Below are 16086 nucleotides of genomic sequence, written 5' to 3' on the forward strand. Positions count from 1 at the left end.
ACACGTGGATTTGTTGACATTTCTGTTGGCAGGATCATTATTCAACTGTATATTTACGTTGAGTGTGTGGTAATTTCCAAATCTTTGAATTGTTGTTGATGGTGTCTATGAAATACCAAGCTGTCAAATGGCTGCTAATTAGGTTACCGGCTGTATTAATTAACTAATTAGTAATGGGAGTTTAGGAATTTGAAACATAGGGCTTTATAATTTAGATATAATTATGGATTATTTGAAATTACCTTTTTTTGACCATTAAATACCATACAGGAGCCACAATGAATAATTAGACAACAATTAATCAGTGGAGGATATATATTCAAAATTAATAATTTAAAAATGAAAATATAATTTTAATTTTCTGGTTTTCAATTTCTCATAAATAAATTAATGATTGATGGAGTCCAATTGATGGAACAGAACTCAAGGGTTGATAGATGAAGATGAATAGAAACTTTATTTGTATCCATTCATCTGTGAGTCAATAGAGGTGTGGAGGTTTTCATAACAAGATATATTATCTTCTCATTTGATAACTAGATTTCAGTGTATAATAATCAGTGATTTACAGTATTAATCAGTCAATTTTGTTATCAGTTGTTTTTATTTGTAGCATTGTTGTTATTTGTTTCTCTTGTCCAAACTAGTGATATCTCATCAAGTCATAAATTTTATGATAATGTTACTTTTTGTGGTATTTGTTACTGAACTGCAGAGTACTGATCTGTGTGTATATATAATGGTTAGTGTTTCTGGATCTCATAGTATAGTTATTTTGTTCTTAAAGGGCTGATGACACGAACATGACTCTATGCAATTTCTTAAATAAACTATACAACATGGCAAACGTTAGATTTCTGTTATAATTACGTGAAAAGAAGCTGTTGTTACGCAAATATCCAACTTTTAATTGCACAGCGCAAGAAAACTGGGTCCGTGGCTCGCGGCCATGTTGTGACGTCAGCGGAAGAACACGCTGCGGTTCACTGGCTGTTCTACTCTGGTTCTACTCAATGGAAATGGCGCATGAAAATGCCGGTGAACTCTCTAGTGCTAGCTCTTCCTCTTCTGGGAGTCTAGAATTGTGTTGATCTCTTCCGAATAGAATCTATGATAGCCTACCCTCTTTACCCTTTGCCTCTCGTTGCTAGGCGGCAGTTACATGAAAGCCGCAAGCTTTCACAAGCAAATACATGACTGATATCATGCCGACTTTATGATTACATTTATGATTATCATGTAGAATCTATAGCTCTACGTACCTTTATCTTATGTTGTTTCACAACACATGTTCTGACAGGAGGACTGTCTTTGGATCCGGCATAGCTACTAGTAGACCCCCTCCGGAATACTGGCAGTGTTGCCAGATTGGGAGGAATCCCGTCCAGTTGGGCGGTTTCAAGTGCATTTGGTGGGTTTTGAACATATTTTGGGCTGGAAAACTTCAGCAGTATCTGGCAACAGATACTGCTGACGTTTTCCAGCCCAAAATATGTTCAAAACCCACCAAAATGCACTTGAAACCGCTCAACTGGGCGGGAAACCTCTCAATCTGGCAACACTGTGTAGGCACTGCTGATGGTAGTAACACACGTTTGTGCTGAACTGAACACCCAAGAGATTCTTTTAAGCTGGGAAGGGTGTCAAAACAATCCAAATCGAAGTGTTCAGAGCACAGGACGGATGTTGGTGAGGGCTCCCACTTGTCACGAGTGCGCCTGACTTGCTTCACCCACTTCGCATGCAGCTCGGGATCTCTGGGAAACTTGAATAAACTTACCCCATCCTTGTAGATTTTGGAGCAAAAGCCAGCAACACAACGCGAAGGCATAATAACTAATTAATATATATAATAATGTATAATAATAATACTAATAATGACAAACTGAACACCTGTCGCATCAACAACAAACTGGTAAGTTAGGAGGAAGGTTCTTTCGCTGACGTCATATAGCTCCTCCTCCTCCTTCGTCTCCTGGGTGCTGCAGCCCCGTCAAATTTGCCCAAATAGCTGCGTTTTTTATCATAACTTGTAAAATAGGCGCCTTCGTGAATTAATATATGGATCATCGGGAATTACTTTTTGTTATAAAACATCGCCAAAGATGTCAAAAACGTGTCATCAGCACTTTAAAACTTTATGTTCATAATTTCTACTCTATTGGAATATATTGCTTCTGAACTTCAGCATAATAATTGGTGAATTATGGTATCAATCAGTCTGTTTTACTATATTTTTGAACTTTTGCCTCAGTATATCAAGTATTGATTACTTTTGATTCATAGATATTATGCATATGTTGTGAATTCGGAAACAAATGCCATAAAGATTGTTGGGTTACAAATAGTTTGTGTTTTTTTTTCTCAAATATTTTCAGACAAGTCAACTTCACATTCGGACAAGTAAATTTCCTTTCAACTTGCCCGACAGGACAAGTGGTTTCAAAAGTTAATGTCGAGCCCTGAGTACAAGTAGTCTACATATTTTATTGCCACATTTTCTACATGTAGGCCGATCTGATTTGGTTTACAGAAGAGAGAAAATTACTTAACAGAGTATTACATATAGCCACCCCAGACAATATAGCAATGATGCCTTATGCTTATATCGTTTAGGGACCACATCTTTTAGGGAGTGTTGATCGCCACTATTTTTATAGTAATTACTCAAGAGTTACAGCAATAACGTTCCAACAAAACTAGTTCAGTCCCCTCAGTGATCCGGCTGCGTTATTGTTTATGAAATTCCGGGGAAGCCGAGTACAGCAGGTGTGTGTGTAAAAATAACCACGTCGTAATATCTAATTATAGATTATTAGACTCGGAATTCATCGAAATTAGAGAAATGGCAAACAAATACCTCATCTCATCATCTCTAGCCGCTTTATCCTGTTCTACAGGGTCGCAGGCAAGCTGGAGCCTATCCCAGCTGACTACGGGTGAAAGGCGGGGTACACCCTGGACAAGTCGCCAGGTCATCACAGGGCTGACACAGACACAGACAACCATTCACACTCACATTCACACCTACGGTCAATTTAGAGTCACCAGTTAACCTAACCTGCATGTCTTTGGACTGTGGGGGAAACCGGAGCACCCGGAGGAAACCCACGCGGACACGGGGAGAACATGCAAACTCCGCACAGAAAGGCCCTCGCCGGGGCTCGAACCCGGACCTTCTTGCTGTGAGGCGACAGCGCTAACCACTACACCACCGTGCCGCCCCAACAAATACCTCACTAAAATAAATATATGTGGTGAATTTTCATTTCATTCAGACATTCACTGTATTTTTCTTTTGTATGGTTCACATTAACCATCACAAATGTCGTAAAATATTTTGCGGGAATTTTACAACGATGCCGAACTCGCTTATGATTTGTTTTCATTTACAACAGGATTCGGTCACCCTTACCAGGTCCAACTTGTTTTCTTTCAGTATATTTCTTTAAATTAATTTATTCTTCACATTTTACTATATTAATCAAGATTTAACTTTATTTCTTCCAGAAGCTTTGAATTTGGGGGAGTCTAAGTCTTAAAACTGCAGATCAGGTAATGGGTTAGAACACATGCACCATAATGGGGCTTTGGATAGTTTCTGTTTATTATTACAGTTGAAGTTTTATTGAAAAATTATAAATCATTAAACCATAATGATTATCGTAACTATACCTGATTTTTGATAAACTTTGTTAAAGGAGAACTGAAGTCATTTTTAAATTTGCTTTATTTCTTAATTAATGTATTATTCAATGACGTTTTCGGTTTTAGTAACCTTATATCATGGCTCGTATTGGCAACTAATTGCAATTAAATATTATACTTATCGGCCTATTCGGTTTTTAGCCGTGTTGAATTTAGTTCGTTTGGTCCACGGCAGGCGTCGCTTATCCGCGCGATCTTCAAGAGACTTGTGCGAGGCTTCGAAACGTGAAGTGTCAGCCAGGTGTCAGTGCCGCCATTTTGAAAACTGTTTTCCAAATGAAATATTGCACAAAAATGAGTTTAAATGACGATTACTGCCTACTTTTTTCAAACTTTCCTGATTGCTACCAAAACAAACAAAACTTCCGGCTTGATTGCATCAGCATTCGAAAGAGGGCGTGCGTGTCTTTTGACAACGTTGGCAGATGTCGGTCACTTTGATTTCCGCTGTACGTTTTACTTCCGTCCTACGATGTCTCGCACAGGTCTCAAAGTATCTCGTTTACAGCCATTGCTTTGACATATGGACTGATATATTACAGAGCATATTTCAAACACTCAACTTGCTACAGCAGTGACAAAATAGTGATCAAAAATGCATTCCGATATTTAATAAAATGAGATAAACAGAATTTTGATAACAGAAAATTTGCCTTCAGTTCTCCTTTAATTGAACTAGTAAATACATCGTAATAAAAAGGTTATGGCCAGGACAAGTTAAAAATCTTGCTGCTTTTCCAACTGAACAAGTGGATTAAAAAGTTAATGTTGAGCCCTGTATTCTTGACTTGCAAGTGACATCAAAGCAAAATAGAAACTTGGATGTCGGCCATCTTGGTGGATATACTGTACAAATGTGGGGTCAAGCGACATTCCATACAAAAAACATAGTCACGCGTGCACAACTCTCTTTGTTTTTCCACTGCTTTAAGTGTTCTTTTAGCTCTGCCATATCTTTGTGCTGTATATGGTTGTGGTCACAACAGTACTCGTAACCGTGGCACGTTCTGACTTTTTAGAATTCTGTCCGTGATTCGGAAAGACGTTGAGGAATCTCTGAGGCTTAGTACGGAGAGGAGACGAGCACGGCTGAACAACATCGGCAGGACTGATCTAACAGACGCTAAAACCAAAACAGCTTGTGTTTGTAGTAATCATTTTATCTCAGGTGAGATTCAAAAGCTTTCTTGATATCATCATGGAAGAATTTAATTTCATGTTACTAGGATTTTGCTATAAAATGAGCGTTCTCTTGTCGTGGTTCACTCGGTCGTTGAGGTCATTTTAACACGTGTATTACCATTTCGCTTCTCAGAGAGCCAGCAAAATTGTACGATAGAAACAATCCACACTGGGCACCCACTCAGAACATGGGCTATGTTTCGTCCAAGGTCGGACTTGATTCTTCGGCAGCGAAACCAGATATCTGGGTGCTCGATGGTCGGTAGAAGTGTCTTATCTTCAGAAAAATCTGACTTTTTTAAATAATATGGGTCAAAACCACACATATCTATCTTCTCTTTGTATTGAATATCCGCTTGAGCATTCAAATCGTGGTAATACTGAGAAAATTCAGCATTGTTTACAGACACGCTTTCAGTGGCTGTAGTTGCTTTGTATATCCACCATCATGGTGGACGCTCATGACGTAGCACATTTTGATCATGTGGTTGCAAGACCCGCGGCTCTTGGCCAATAAGAATGCGGATCTCCAACTTAAATTTTTAAAAAAAACAAACATATTTTGTGTGTCTTCCCTCTCCTTTTAATTACTGTTATGCTTGTGTGCATTGGGCTACAACTGCTTAAAAGAGCCACAAACATGCCACGGAACCAATTATCTTGGGGTGGAAGAGGGGAAACAACCTGCACTGCACAATCCTGTGCGCGAACACAAGTTTTCCGACATTTTCCCAGCAAGCTGATTCATTCACAAAAATGGCTAAATGCAAAGCTAACCGCAAATATGAAGATGAGCACAGTACATTTCTCGAGGACTGGGAGGACGCTTACTTTTTTGTTGAACGAAAAGGCAAGCCTTTCTGTCTGATATGTGATACGTCGTTAGCACATTTCAAAGCTTCAGCGCCATTTCAGCATGCTCCATTTAAACATCGACGAGGAATTTCCCAAAGGTACTGAACTTCGCAAGCACAAATTAAACACGCTGAAAAGTCAGGCAAAAAAACAGACCCAGATGTTCCAACGATATGCCAAGCATGCCAAGACAGTGACTCTTGCATCCTACAAAGTGGCGTGGAACATTGCCCATGCTAAAAAAAAAAAAAAAAAAATCATACGACGAAGGAAATTTTATTAAACAGTGCCTCACTGACATGATTGAAACCTTGGCTCCAGAAAATAAAAAACTGAAAGATTCAAAGACCTCCAACTGTCATGACACACCGTTGAACACAGAATATCTGACATAAATACAGCAATTGAATCAGAGTTACACTGATCTTCAAAAATGTGCATATTTCAGTGTGGCATTGGATGAGTCTTGGACATTCAAGACAAGCCGCAGTTGGCTATATTTGCACGGTCAGCGTCAGAAGATTGTGTGGTTAATGACTAACTCCTTGACATCGTACCATTAAAAGGACAGAACCTGCGGCACTGATGTGAAAGAAAAAACGTCTGATGTTTTTGAGAAAGCCAATCTGCCATTACAGAAGCTAACAGCAATAGCCACGGATGGGGCTCCCTCAATGATTGGATCTGTGAATGGACTTGTGGGGCGATGCAAGGCTGATGACTCATTTCCTGAGTTTTGGAATTTCCACTGCATCAAGTCTGGCCTGTAGTCTTGGGATGAGTTTAAAGTGCATATCACTGGTAAATTCAGGAGCAAGATTAATGCAATTCTCCTATTTTATATTAAACTTTGATCAAATGTGTGTCACATTTTGCGCAATTTTTTTTACCTTGTGCAATACCAGAAAAATTCAGTTGAATTCAAGCCATTTGAGACGAATTGGTCCACCTCTGAAAAAACTTGGCATTTGGATTTCCCGGCAAACATTGATTTTCGTAACGTCACGTGCGGGACGCCTCCCTCTGAATCCTACGTCAGCGCTGGTTTATGAGAAAACGACCTGGTGGTTTTCTGCAAATTTCTTCAACGTTATCGTGTAATTATTAAAATGGTTAACAGATGTATCATAGGAGGGTGTAGCAACACCAATCTTGATGGGATTAGTACTCATCGTTTTCCAAAAGACCGGACAATGAGAGAGAAATGGGAGCGCTTGGTCTACACAGGCTGTGCACTGAAACCGTGCAAAGCTCACGCAGCCTGCTGGCGCTTCCGCAGGTAACGTCACAAATCTGGCTCCAGACTCACTTGGGATTTTTCCAGACACCTTTTGTTATTTTATTTTATTCTGCTGTAGACAGATGGCCTTGTGCAAAATTACCCTTCTGGATGAGTGTGTAAAGGGACATACTTTCAGATTTAAAAAAAAAAAAAACAAAATTGGTCCAGAATATGCACTTTAAGCCCATTTTTGTCAATCTCCTGTTTCATAGTGAGGGATGTGTGACATGGTAAATTGTTAATATTTCATTGTGTGTGTGTGCGCGTACATAATGTGGCTCTTCACAGTACCATAGTAAAAATTTTGGCTCCAAGTCCCTGGCTGGTTGGCCACCCCTGATCTATACAGCTCAACACCTCGAAGACCAAGAAGCTGGTCATTGACTTTGGGAGGTCCAGACCAAGGTCACGACCAGTTCTGATCGAGGGAGTCGAGGTGGAGGCTGTGGATTCCTACAAGTACCTTGGGCTGTGGCTGGACAGCAAGCTGGACTGGACTTGCAACACCAACCACTTGTACAGGAAGGGACAGAGCAGGCTATACTTCCTGAGGAGGCTGCGGTTCTTTAACATCTGCAGGAAACTCCTGTGGATGTTCTATCAGTCCGTGGTCGCCAGTGTTCTGTTTTACACCGTGGTGTGCTGGGGGGGCAGCACATCCAAGAAGGACACATCCAGGCTGGACAAACTGATCAGGCGGGCCGGCTCCGTGGTCGGCATGAAGCTGGAGACTCTGGTGACGGTGGCACAGAAGACGACTATGGACATCATGAACGATGCCAGTCACCCTCTGCACACCATCATCAGCAACCAGAGGAGCTGGTTCAGTGACAGAATGCTCCTTCCCAAGTGCAGGACTAACAGACTCAAAAACTCCTTTGTCCCTCACGCCATCAGACTGTACAACTCCTCTCTGGAGAGGAGGAGGAGTAACAGGAGGACAGAGGACGGGAAGGAGCAGTAGCCCAGCCTGACAACAAACAATACTGGACAATGTGCAATACCTCTTCTGTTGGCTCCCCCTCCCTCCCCCCCATATCTTATTCTTTTTTAAATTAGGTATTTGCATATACAAATATAATTTAATTTCTCTAGAAGTTTTTCTCCATTTCTATTCTCTGTTTATCCTGTAATGATGCTACTGGAATTTTAATTTCCCTGAGGGAACCCTCCCAAAGGGATCAATAAAGTTCTATCTTCTTCTTCTGGCTGCTCCTGATTAGAGGTCGCCGCAGCGGATCTTTCGTCTCCATTGCTCCCTGTCTTCCGCATCCTTCTCTACCACACCTGCCACTTTTATGTCCTCTCTCACCACATCCATGTATCTCCTCTTTGGCCTTCCTCGTTTTTGTTTGCCTGGCAGCTCCATCCTCAACATTCTCCTTCCAACATGCTCTGCATCTCTTCTCAGGATGTGCCCATACCATCTCAGTCTCATCTCTCTTAGCTTAATTCCCAAGCTCTCCACATGTGCTGTCCCTCTGATGTGCTCGTTCCTTATCCTGTCCAACCTCCCATCACAAACTGCCACCTCCAACTTTGCCTCCTGTCTCTTCGTTAAGGGTACGGTCTCCAATCCATACATCACAGCTGGTCTCACTACTGTCTTATACAGCTTACCTTTCACTTTTGCTGGGACTGTCCGATCACAAATCAGACCCTCCAGGATTTCACGACGTTGCGATTTGCAACTTCAACACAAATTCAACCAATCCCCGCAAATTCAGGGCGGTGTTGCAATTATATCCAATCACTGCAACCTTCCCGCAAATTTGACCAATCGTTGGCGTCGTCTTGAGGTGACGTCAACAAACTACCTTCTGCCTTACTTCCGTGTATACGTTCAAGAGAAGAAGCATGTGTGCAGTGTTGCCAGATTGGGCGGTTTCCCGCCCAATTGGGCGGTTTCAAGTGCATTTTGGCGGGTTTTGAACATATTTTGGGCTGGAAAACGTCAGCAGTATCTGGCAACACTGCATGTGCGAGTCAGTGTTTATATAGGCTTAAATTCTGTTACTGAAAGTGTGTTATGTTTACAGTGAAGGACTGTGCACACTTTACATTATTTTTTTAATTAATACAAGAAATTAATGGATGCCAGCATTTTTGCCAAAACGGTATTTTATTTTCCATTGTTTAGGCAGCTTCAGCATCATACTGTAAGATTCTGTTCAAATTGTTTTTTTTTTGTTCTATGAAGCCTGAGCCATTTATTAGTTTATAATTGTTTAATTTAGTCTTCAGGAGAGACTGCCTGCACACAGTAGTAGTATTAATAGTTTTTTTTTCTTACATGAAAGCTGAGACATTTATATTATATTTTAAGGTAACTTCATGTTGTGCTGTGAGGTTCTCTGCACTTTAACCTTTGAACCAACAGGTGCATTTGGATAAGTAAAGCCTATTTTTCTGCATTTTTGTAGTCCTGGTAATCTTTTATATTGGTAAAGTTGTTTATAGGACCATTTCTCAGTGTCTTTGTTTTTTTAATCAATAGTTTTTCAGTAATAACTTAATATTTAACATATCACTCAATTTTAATCACAAAAAGAGAAAATCACAACAATTTCTCGCAACTTTCACTTCCTCCCGCAATGTAATCGCAACAAAAACCTAAAAAACACCGCAACTTTCATCGCAATTTTTTGGAAAAACCTCCGCAACAATCACAAAAAAGGCCCGCGGAATCCTGGGGGGACTGACAAATGACTCCCGAAATCCTTCTCCAACTGCTCCACCCTGCCTGCACTCTCTTTCTCACCTCACTATCGCAGCTCCCATTTTCCTGCACAGTTGACCCCGGGTACTTGAATTCACAATAAAGTTCTATCTAATCTATACAATACAATTAGACTGTGACGTCATGTGGCGACTTCTGAATCATGTTAACTACTTTCCCCTGGAAACACTGCTGCTAATAATCCAGCAATCAGACATGTGGACGATTTTCATCAACACAGCTGCAATTACAGACCTACAAAGTCAGCTTTCTAACAGATTTTACTAGATCAGGGCTTTTCAAAGTGTGGGGCGCAACGTGAGGAAAAATAAACCAGAATAAGTTACTATTGCGGACATTTAGCGAACTTCAGCTAGCCTTTGCCAGAGACAAAATTGATTGATTTTTAGTACCTAAAGCTACAGTGAGTGAGGAGACAGAGTCTGGCCCAAGCAAAAAAAAAAGAAGGAAGTATGACCACGATTATTTAAAGTTTGGATTTTCATGGACTGGATCTGAAGATGCTCCACTGCCACAGTGTGCTGTCTGCCAAGAGGTGCTAGCTAACGATGCTATGAGATGTTTAAAAAAAAAGCACAGATGTTTAAAATGTGTATAAAAAAGATGTTTTAAAAAGCACAGATGTTTAAAATATGTAAAAAAAAAAAGAGGTTTTAAAAAGCACAGATGTTTAAAATGTGTAAAAAAGAGGTTTTAAAAAAAAGCATAGATGTTTAAAATGTGTAAAAAAGAGGTTTTAAAAAAAGCACGTTTAAAACGTACAAAAGAGGTTTTAAAAAGCACAGATGTTTAAAATGTGTAAAAAAGAGGTTTTAAAAAAGCACAGATGTTTAAAATGTGTAAAAAAGAGGTTTTAAAAAAAGCACGTTTAAAACATGTACAAAAGAGGTTTTAAAAAGCACAGTTGTTTAAAATGTGTAAAAAAGAGGTTTTAAAAAAGCATAGATGTTTAAAATGTGTACAAAAGAGGTTTTAAAAACCACAGATGTTTAAAATGTGTAAAACAAGATGTTTTAAAAAGTACAGATGTTTAAAATGTGTAAAAAAAGAGGTTTTAAAAAGCACAGATGTTTAAACTGTGTAAAAAAGAGGTTTTAAAAAAGCATAGATGTTTAAAATGTGTACAAAAGAGGTTTTAAAAAGCACAGATGTTTAAAATGTGTAAAACAAGATGTTTTAAAAAGCACAGATGTTTAAAATGTGTACAAAAGAGGTTTTAAAAAGTACAGGTGTTTAAAATGTGTAAAAAAAAAAAGAGGTTTTAAAAAGCACAGATGTTTAAAATGTGTTAAAAAAGAGGTTTTAAAAAGCACAGATGTTTAAAATGTGTAAAACAAGATGTTTTAAAAAGCACAGATGTTTAAAATGTGTACAAAAGAGGTTTTAAAAAGCACAGATGTTTAAAATGTGTAAAAAAAGAGGTTTTAAAAAGCACAGATGTTTAAAATGTGTTAAAAAAGAGGTTTTAAAAAGCACAGATGTTTAAAATGTGTAAAACAAGATGTTTTAAAAAGCACAGATGTTTAAAATGTGTACAAAAGAGGTTTTAAAAAGCACAGATGTTTAAAATGTGTAAAAAAAAGAGGTTTTAAAAAGCACAGATGTTTAAAATGTGTTAAAAAAGAGGTTTTAAAAAGCACAGATGTTTAAAATGTGTAAAACAAGATGTTTTAAAAAGCACAGATGTTTAAAATGTGTACAAAAGAGGTTTTAAAAAAGCAGATGTTTAAAATGTGTACAAAAGAGGTTTTAAAAAAGCACAGATGTGTAAAATGTGTAAAACAAGATTTTAAAAAAGCACGTTTTAAATGTGTAAAAGAAAAAAAGATGTGTACAACAATGTTTTTTAAATACAAATGGAACATTAAAAATATAGCAACAACAAAAACTGTGAGGGGGCGCTGTTGTTTCTTTGCTCTCTGAGGGGGGGCTCACTCTCCCACACTTTGAAAACCCCTGTACTAGATGTAATTAATACGCGTTATATCATTCATGCTAATTCGCTCGACGTAACAAAAATGCGGTGTGTAACCAGCAGCTAGTTGTGGGCCAAGACAGCCATATTAACCTTATATAATAACATTAATACTCCATACGCCATAATCTCCATTTCACCCATTCAATAACACGTACACTTGAGTTTCCAGCGCAATATTACTGTTTATCAGCAACGCGGCCATGTTGCTAGTTAGCTTGTTGCTAATCAGGTCTCTGAGAGAAAGAGCAGTTAGTTAGCGGTAACGTTGCTAAATGAAAGCACAGCACGAGAGCTCGCCGATTTCTGTTACTAGTGCAAAAAAAAAAACCTAGTCACCTCTTATCCTGGCTTTCATCTTCTATTTCTTTTATTTTATTCATCACAAAATCCCGAAAAATCTGTTCAATGTTGGTTGCCATTTCCTTCAGTGGAACTCGGAGGACTGACTTTACTGCCCGATATCCCACAATGCCCCTGCACAGCCCGGAAGAGCCAGATTCACTGAGCTCTACGTAAGAAATCTCTTAAGAATTAGAATTTAGAATTTTTTTTATAATGAAATAATTCTTTTAAGATTTCTACGAGATCACTGACCTCTACGTAAAATAGCCGGATGGCTCATTAGAGTAAGGCCGCCATCTTACCACGCACAACGGTCAAATCTCTGCTACACAAAACTGGACATGTTATTCATTTAATTTTTGAGAAAAAAAAACACAAAATGGACATGTTCTTCATCTAACTGGACATGTTATCTATACACGCATGCATGAATGGTTGATTTTTGTGTTTTAATCATAATGTACAGTATTCAATACATTTAATCATCATGGATACAACTAAGGGCGGCACGGTGGTGTAGTGGTTAGCACTGAAGGTTCTGGGTTCGAGCCCAGTGGCTGACAGAGACCTTTCTGTGAGGAGTTTGCATGTTCTCTCCGTGTCTGTGTGGGTTTCCTCTGGATGCTCTGGCTTCCCACACAGTCCAAAGACATGCAGCTTAGGTTAACTGGCGACTCTAAATTGACCGTAGGTGTGAATGTGAGTGTGAATGGTTGTTTGTCTCTATTGGCCCTTTTCCACTACCCTTTTTCAGCTCGCTTCAGCTCACTTCAGCCCGACACGGCTCGCGTTTCGACTATCTCAAAACAGCACGACTCAGCTCGCTTCAGCCCTGCTTAGCACCCAAAACTCGCACGGTTTTGGAGTGGGGCTGAAGCGAGCCAAACCGAGCCGAGTGAGGCTGGGGGCGTGAGCAGACACTCCCCTGTGCACTGATTGGTGAGGAGGAGTGTCCTCACATGCCCACACACGCCCCGCGAGCACGCTGGGATCTGTAAACACCGTAAACCCGGAAGAAGAAGAATTACGAGAATTTCTGAAGCCTTATGCGCCTCGCCTCATCTATACGCTCTTGCCAGTATCTGTTGGCGTTGTCGGTGACAACAAGCCACAGCACCAAGACCAGCAACACTAACGACTCCATGTCCTCCATGTTTATTGTTTACTATCCGGGGCGTGAGACTACCGCTTAAAAGATCACTGATGTCACTGTTTGCGCCGCTTAACGACATCACGTGACGTCCACCCACTTTCGCTAACTCCACCCAATGTGTCCACCCACTTCCAGCCAGCACGGTTCAGCGCGGTGGTAGTCGAAATGCAACTCCAATAGCCCCGCTCAGCTCGACTCAGCCCAACTCAGCACGGCACGGCTCAGCCCAACTCAGCCGCGTTTGTAGTGGAAAAGCGGCATAGGTATCAGCCCTGTGATGATCTGGTGACTTGTCCAGGGTGTACCCCACCTCTCACCCATAGTCAGCTGGGATAGGCTCCAGCTTGCCTGCGACCCTGTAGAACAGGATAAGCGGCTACATATAATGGATGGATGGATACACCCAAGTGTGGCACGGTGGTGTAGTGGTTAGCACTGAAGGTTCTGGGTTCGAGCCCAACAGCCACCGAGGACCTTTATGTGAGGAGTTTGCATGTTCTCACCATGTCTGCATGGGTTTCTTTCAGGTGCTTCGGTTTCCCACACAGTCCAAAGACATGCAGCTTAGGTTAATTGGTGGCTCTAAATTGACCGTAGGTGTGAATGGTTGTTTGTCTCTATGTGTCAGCCCTGTGATGATCTGGTGACTTGTCCAGGGTGTACCCCGCCTCTCGCCCATAGTCAGCTGGGATAGGCTCCAGCTTGCCTGCGACCCTGTAGAACAGGATAAGCGGCTACATATAATGGATGGATGGATACACCCAAGTGTGGCACGGTGGTGTAGTGGTTAGCACTGAAGGTTCTGGGTTCGAGCCCAACAGCCACCGAGGACCTTTATGTGAGGAGTTTGCATGTTCTCACCATGTCTGCATGGGTTTCTTTCAGGTGCTCCGGTTTCCCACACAGTCCAAAGACATGCAGCTTAGGTTAATTGGTGGCTCTAAATTGACCGTAGGTGTGAATGGTTGTTTGTCTCTATGTGTCAGCCCTGTGATGATCTGGTGACTTGTCCAGGGTGTACCCCGCCTCTCGCCCATAGTCAGCTGGGATAGGCTCCAGCTTGCCTGCGACCCTGTAGGACAGGATAAGCGGCTACAGATAATGGATGGATGGATGGATGGATACACCCAAGTGTGGCACGGTGGTGTAGTGGTTAGCACTGAAGGTTCTGGGTTCGAGCCCAACAGCCACCGAGGACCTTTATGTGAGGAGTTTGCATGTTCTCACCGTGTCTGCATGGGTTTCCTTCAGGTTCTCCGGTTTCCCACACAGTCCAAAGACATGCAGCTTAGGTTAATTGGTGGCTCTAAAGTGAATGTGAGTGTGAATGGTTGTTCGTCTGTCTCTGTGTCAGCCCTGCGATGATCTGGTGACTTGTCCAGGGTGTACCCCACCTCTCACCCATGGTCAGCTGGGATAGGCTCCAGCTTGCCTATGACCTTCTAGGACAGGATAAGCGGCTACAGATAACGGACGGACGGACCGACCGACCCACCGACCGACCGACCCACCCACCCACCCACCCACCCAAGGGCAGCACAGTGGTGTAGTGGTTAGCACTGTTGCCTCACAGCAAGAAGTCCCCAGTGGCCGACGGGGGCCTTTCTGTGTGGAGTTTGCATGTTCTCCCCGTGTCTGCGTGGGTTTCCTTCGGGTGCTCCGGTTTCCCCCACATGCACAAGTCATCAGGTCATTGCAGGGCTGACACATAGAGACACACAACCATTCACACTCACATCACATTGGATTTTTTTTATACTATTGAATTGTTATATTGATCTTATTTTTGTTTCATATAGTTATAAATAGATATTGCCTGATCTTGTTTAGGTTTTCTTGAAATTTATGTCAAAAATTGATCTACGGTCAATTTAGAGCCACCAATTAGCCTAACCTGCATGTCTTTGGGGGAATCCGGAGCACCTGGAGGAAACCCACGCAGACACAGAGAGAACATGCAAACTCCACACAGAAAGGCCCTCGTCGGCCGCTGGGCTCAAACCCAGGACCTTCTTGCTGTGAGGCGACAGTGCTAACCACTACACCACCGTGCCACCCCATGACAGTGTAATATTACTATATAAAGTCTCTCTCCTGAAATGTGCTGTTCTAGAACAAGCACCACATTATAAGACTCAATCTTACATTGAAAGTCTAAACATTTACTTTACAAGACTATCTTCTCTCAGGTCTGTGAAGAGGTGATGCTGTGTATTGAAATTAAAATGGGTTTTCATATTTTGTGAAACACGTTATACTACTTGATGTAGCAAACTTAACACATGCACAAAACATAATTTGAAATGCTGAATGTTCTTTATTGTGAATTCCTCTCAGACAAAACACATCCTCTTGGTTAGGCAAATCATTGTATGATCTTTTGATATAAGTCAAGTCAATTTATTTGTATAGCACTTTTAACAATAGACATTGTCGCAAAGCAGCTTTACAGAAAAATAAAGATTTTAAACATACTGTATATAAAATATGATTTTGTTCCTCTGAGCTTTTTATACTGTTACAGGATATGAACAAATGGATGCTCTTTTCGGGCCACAGTCTACTGCTGTCCTCTAGCGCTCATCTAGTGTGTAAAACAGAAACATTATTATTAGTAGGAGGAGTAAGAGTAGGACTAGTAAGAGCAGGAGTAGTAAGAGTAGTAGTATTAAGAATAAGATTAGTAAGAGTAGGAGTAGGAGTAGGAAGAGTAGTAGGAGTACTAAAAGTAAGAGTTGTAAGAGTAAATGTAGGAGTAGTAAGAGTAGGAGTAGTAAGAGTAACAGTAGGAGTAGTAAGAGTAGTAAGAGTAAATGTAGGAGTAGTAAGAGGAGTAGTAGTAGGAG

The 16086-nt window shown here is 40.9% G+C and overlaps 1 protein-coding gene across 2 annotated transcripts in view; it reads right to left on the reverse strand.

The window, feature by feature from the left end:
- LOC132866066 (protein SON) overlaps positions 1-12224 on the reverse strand; it is a 51091-nt gene extending 38867 nt beyond the window's left edge. The window contains exon 1 of one of the 2 annotated variants that reach the window (XR_009650545.1): positions 12082-12224. Coding sequence is in view for 1 of the 2 variants with exons in the window: in XM_060898629.1 (XP_060754612.1) it covers positions 12082-12164 (83 nt within the window). In the remaining variant the exon portion in view is untranslated. The remainder of the gene's footprint in view (positions 1-12081) is intronic. The other variant, XM_060898629.1, reaches the window with a different exon arrangement.
- Between the last annotated feature and the right edge of the window lie 3862 nt (positions 12225-16086).

The sequence above is a fragment of the Neoarius graeffei genome, chromosome 18, assembly GCF_027579695.1.
Source record: "Neoarius graeffei isolate fNeoGra1 chromosome 18, fNeoGra1.pri, whole genome shotgun sequence".
Taxonomy (NCBI): Eukaryota; Metazoa; Chordata; class Actinopteri; order Siluriformes; family Ariidae; genus Neoarius; species Neoarius graeffei.